At 34.7% G+C, this 1,067-nt stretch overlaps 1 protein-coding gene across 1 annotated transcript; it reads right to left on the reverse strand.

Annotated features, from left to right (window-relative positions):
- Positions 1–215: 215 nt before the first annotated feature.
- On the reverse strand, positions 216–1,067 carry LOC107006424. Its single transcript, XM_015204981.1, has 2 exons — positions 746–1,067; positions 216–631 (listed from the first exon to the last, which is right to left on the reverse strand). The coding sequence occupies exons 1-2, from the start codon at positions 1,065–1,067 to the stop codon at positions 216–218; spliced, it is 738 nt and encodes a 245-aa protein (XP_015060467.1).

The raw sequence follows: 1,067 nt of genomic DNA on the forward strand, positions 1-1,067 counted from the left end.
ATGTTTTTAACATTAGACCAAGTTAAAGACCTAATATAATACAAACACGTGATAAAGTTTAGTATTTGACTAACTCTATCATATTAGAAAAATATATATTATTTAATTAAGAATTAAGGAACAAGCTAATGAACGACTAAACTAATTTAAAATACTAATACTCATGAAAACAACTATCATTACATGAAATTTATTAATAAATACTATAAAAAATATCACTCTTCCATGTTCACAGAACCATCACCAATTAAGTGATCTATTTTTCCTTCAGAATGTGCAAAGAAATCTGTTACATCCAAGTGCGTGATGTCAACTTGATTTCCAGAGATAAAATTTGCCTCAGGATTTTTCTCTTTCTTCTTTAGTGATTCTTGATAAAGCTCAACCAAGTGTTTGGGAGTACAACAATCACGTGCATAATGACCTCTTCCACCACATCGAAAACAACCTTCCCTAATTGCTTCACGTTTTTCATCCTTTCTTTTTTCCTTTTTATTTGATGAATGATTGATGCCAGGAATAGAATTACGTTCTTGACCATAATCACAACCACGACCACGTCCACGACCACGACCACGATTAGGACCGCGACCTTTTCCACGCCTAGCATGGTGGGCGTATGCCTCGTTCACTTCAGGAAGTGGTTCAAATCCAGTAGGTCGATTCTCATGATTTTTCAATAATAAATCATTATTTTGCTCGGCCACAAGAAGATGAGAAATTAGTTCAGAATACTTTTTGAAACCTTTCTCTCGATATTGTTGCTGCAAGAGCACATTCGAGGCATGGAAAGTGGAGAACGTCTTTTCCATCATATCAATCTCACTAACCGTTTCTCCACATAATTTCAATTGAGAAGTGATTCTGAACATGGCAGAATTATACTCATGTATAGACTTAAAGTCTTGTAGCCTTAGATGCATCCAATCATATCGTGCCTTTGGATGTATGACCATCTTCAAGTGGTCAAATCTTTCTTTTAGGTTTTTCCACAAAACAAGTGGATCTTTAACTGTCAGATATTCAATTTTCAGAATCTCGTCAAGATGATGACACAAGAATATCAT

The sequence above is a fragment of the Solanum pennellii genome, chromosome 12, assembly GCF_001406875.1.
Source record: "Solanum pennellii chromosome 12, SPENNV200".
Taxonomy (NCBI): domain Eukaryota; kingdom Viridiplantae; phylum Streptophyta; class Magnoliopsida; order Solanales; family Solanaceae; genus Solanum; species Solanum pennellii.